This window comes from Egretta garzetta, unplaced genomic scaffold (assembly GCF_000687185.1).
Source record: "Egretta garzetta isolate BGI_Z169 unplaced genomic scaffold, ASM68718v1 scaffold91, whole genome shotgun sequence".
NCBI lineage: Eukaryota > Metazoa > Chordata > Aves > Pelecaniformes > Ardeidae > Egretta > Egretta garzetta.
The window spans coordinates 4395047-4396135 of NW_009258661.1; the positions used below are offsets into that span (position 1 = coordinate 4395047).

At 65.5% G+C, this 1089-nt stretch overlaps 1 protein-coding gene across 1 annotated transcript in view; it reads right to left on the bottom strand.

Moving 5' to 3' along the window:
- LAMB2 (laminin subunit beta 2) overlaps nt 1-1089 on the bottom strand; it is a gene marked incomplete at its 5' end in the record, with an annotated part of 27416 nt that overhangs the window by 7812 nt on the left and 18515 nt on the right. Inside the window, 2 exons of the mRNA XM_035903810.1 lie at nt 30-126; nt 212-426. Of these exons, the coding sequence (XP_035759703.1) occupies nt 30-126; nt 212-426 (312 nt within the window). The remainder of the gene's footprint in view (nt 1-29; nt 127-211; nt 427-1089) is intronic.

A 1089-nucleotide genomic window follows, 5' to 3' on the forward strand; every position in this document is an offset into this window, starting at 1 on the left:
CACGGACCCCCACCAGCACCGGCTCTCACCTCGGCACTGCTGCCGTGGGTCGCCCCAGTGGTGCTCCTGGCAGTCAGCGCAGGTCCGGCCCCCAAAGCCTGGCCGGCACAAGCACTGCCCCGTGAACTGAAAGACACGGCACGACCACGGCTAGCACTGCAGCACACCCCCAGTCCCAGCCCAGCCCCCCGCGCCCTGGCCCTGACTTAACCTGGTTGCAGGCGGGTGTCAGGGCGTGCTGGGGGTGGCAGGCACAGGGCTGGCAGCCCTGCCCACTGCCCAGGTTCCAGAAGTTGGGACTGCAGCGGTCGCAGTTCTGGCCCTCCACATGAGGTAGGCAGTGGCACTGCCCACTGCGCCCGTCACACTGGCACTGCTGGGGCCCGCAGGTGCTGGCGTCGGTGCCCAGCGCATTGCAGGAGCAACCTGGAATCGGACAGGCATGGAGTGGGGATGGGGATGGGGACAGGATGAGGACAGGGATGGGATGGGGATGAGATTCAGATGGAGATGGGATGGGGTTGCAGGTGGTATGGGGACACAGGCAGGGACAGGACAGGGATGGTGATGGGTGAGGGTGGAGGCAGGACTGAGACGGAGATTGGGCAGGGACACGGTGGAGACTGGATGGAGGTAGGATGGGAACAGCATGAGGACCACTGATGGGGATGGGATGGAGACGGGACAGGGACAGGGTCAGGGTAGTGATGGGATAAGGATGGGATGGAGACAGAGTCAGGGTGGCAGTGGTGATGGGATGGCAACAAGGACAGCAATGGGCACGAGATGAGGATCTAGATGGGATGGGACGAGTTGGGCATGGGGACAAAGATGGGGCCGCAGCAGCAGGGCTGGGCAGAGGAGACAGCCCGGTGTAGGGCAGGGCTGCAGGGACTATGCAGGAGCAAGGGCAACCATGGATGCGCAGGGTTCCCAGGGACACGCTGGGCCCTGGAGGCGGGTCTGTCTGGGCCTGGCCATGGGTACTCACGCCTGCAGCTGTGCCGCGTGGCGTCCCCGTAGTAGCCGGGCTGGCACTCAGCACAGTGTGGCCCCGCCGTGTTGGTGAGCCGCAGCAGTCAGCGGGCG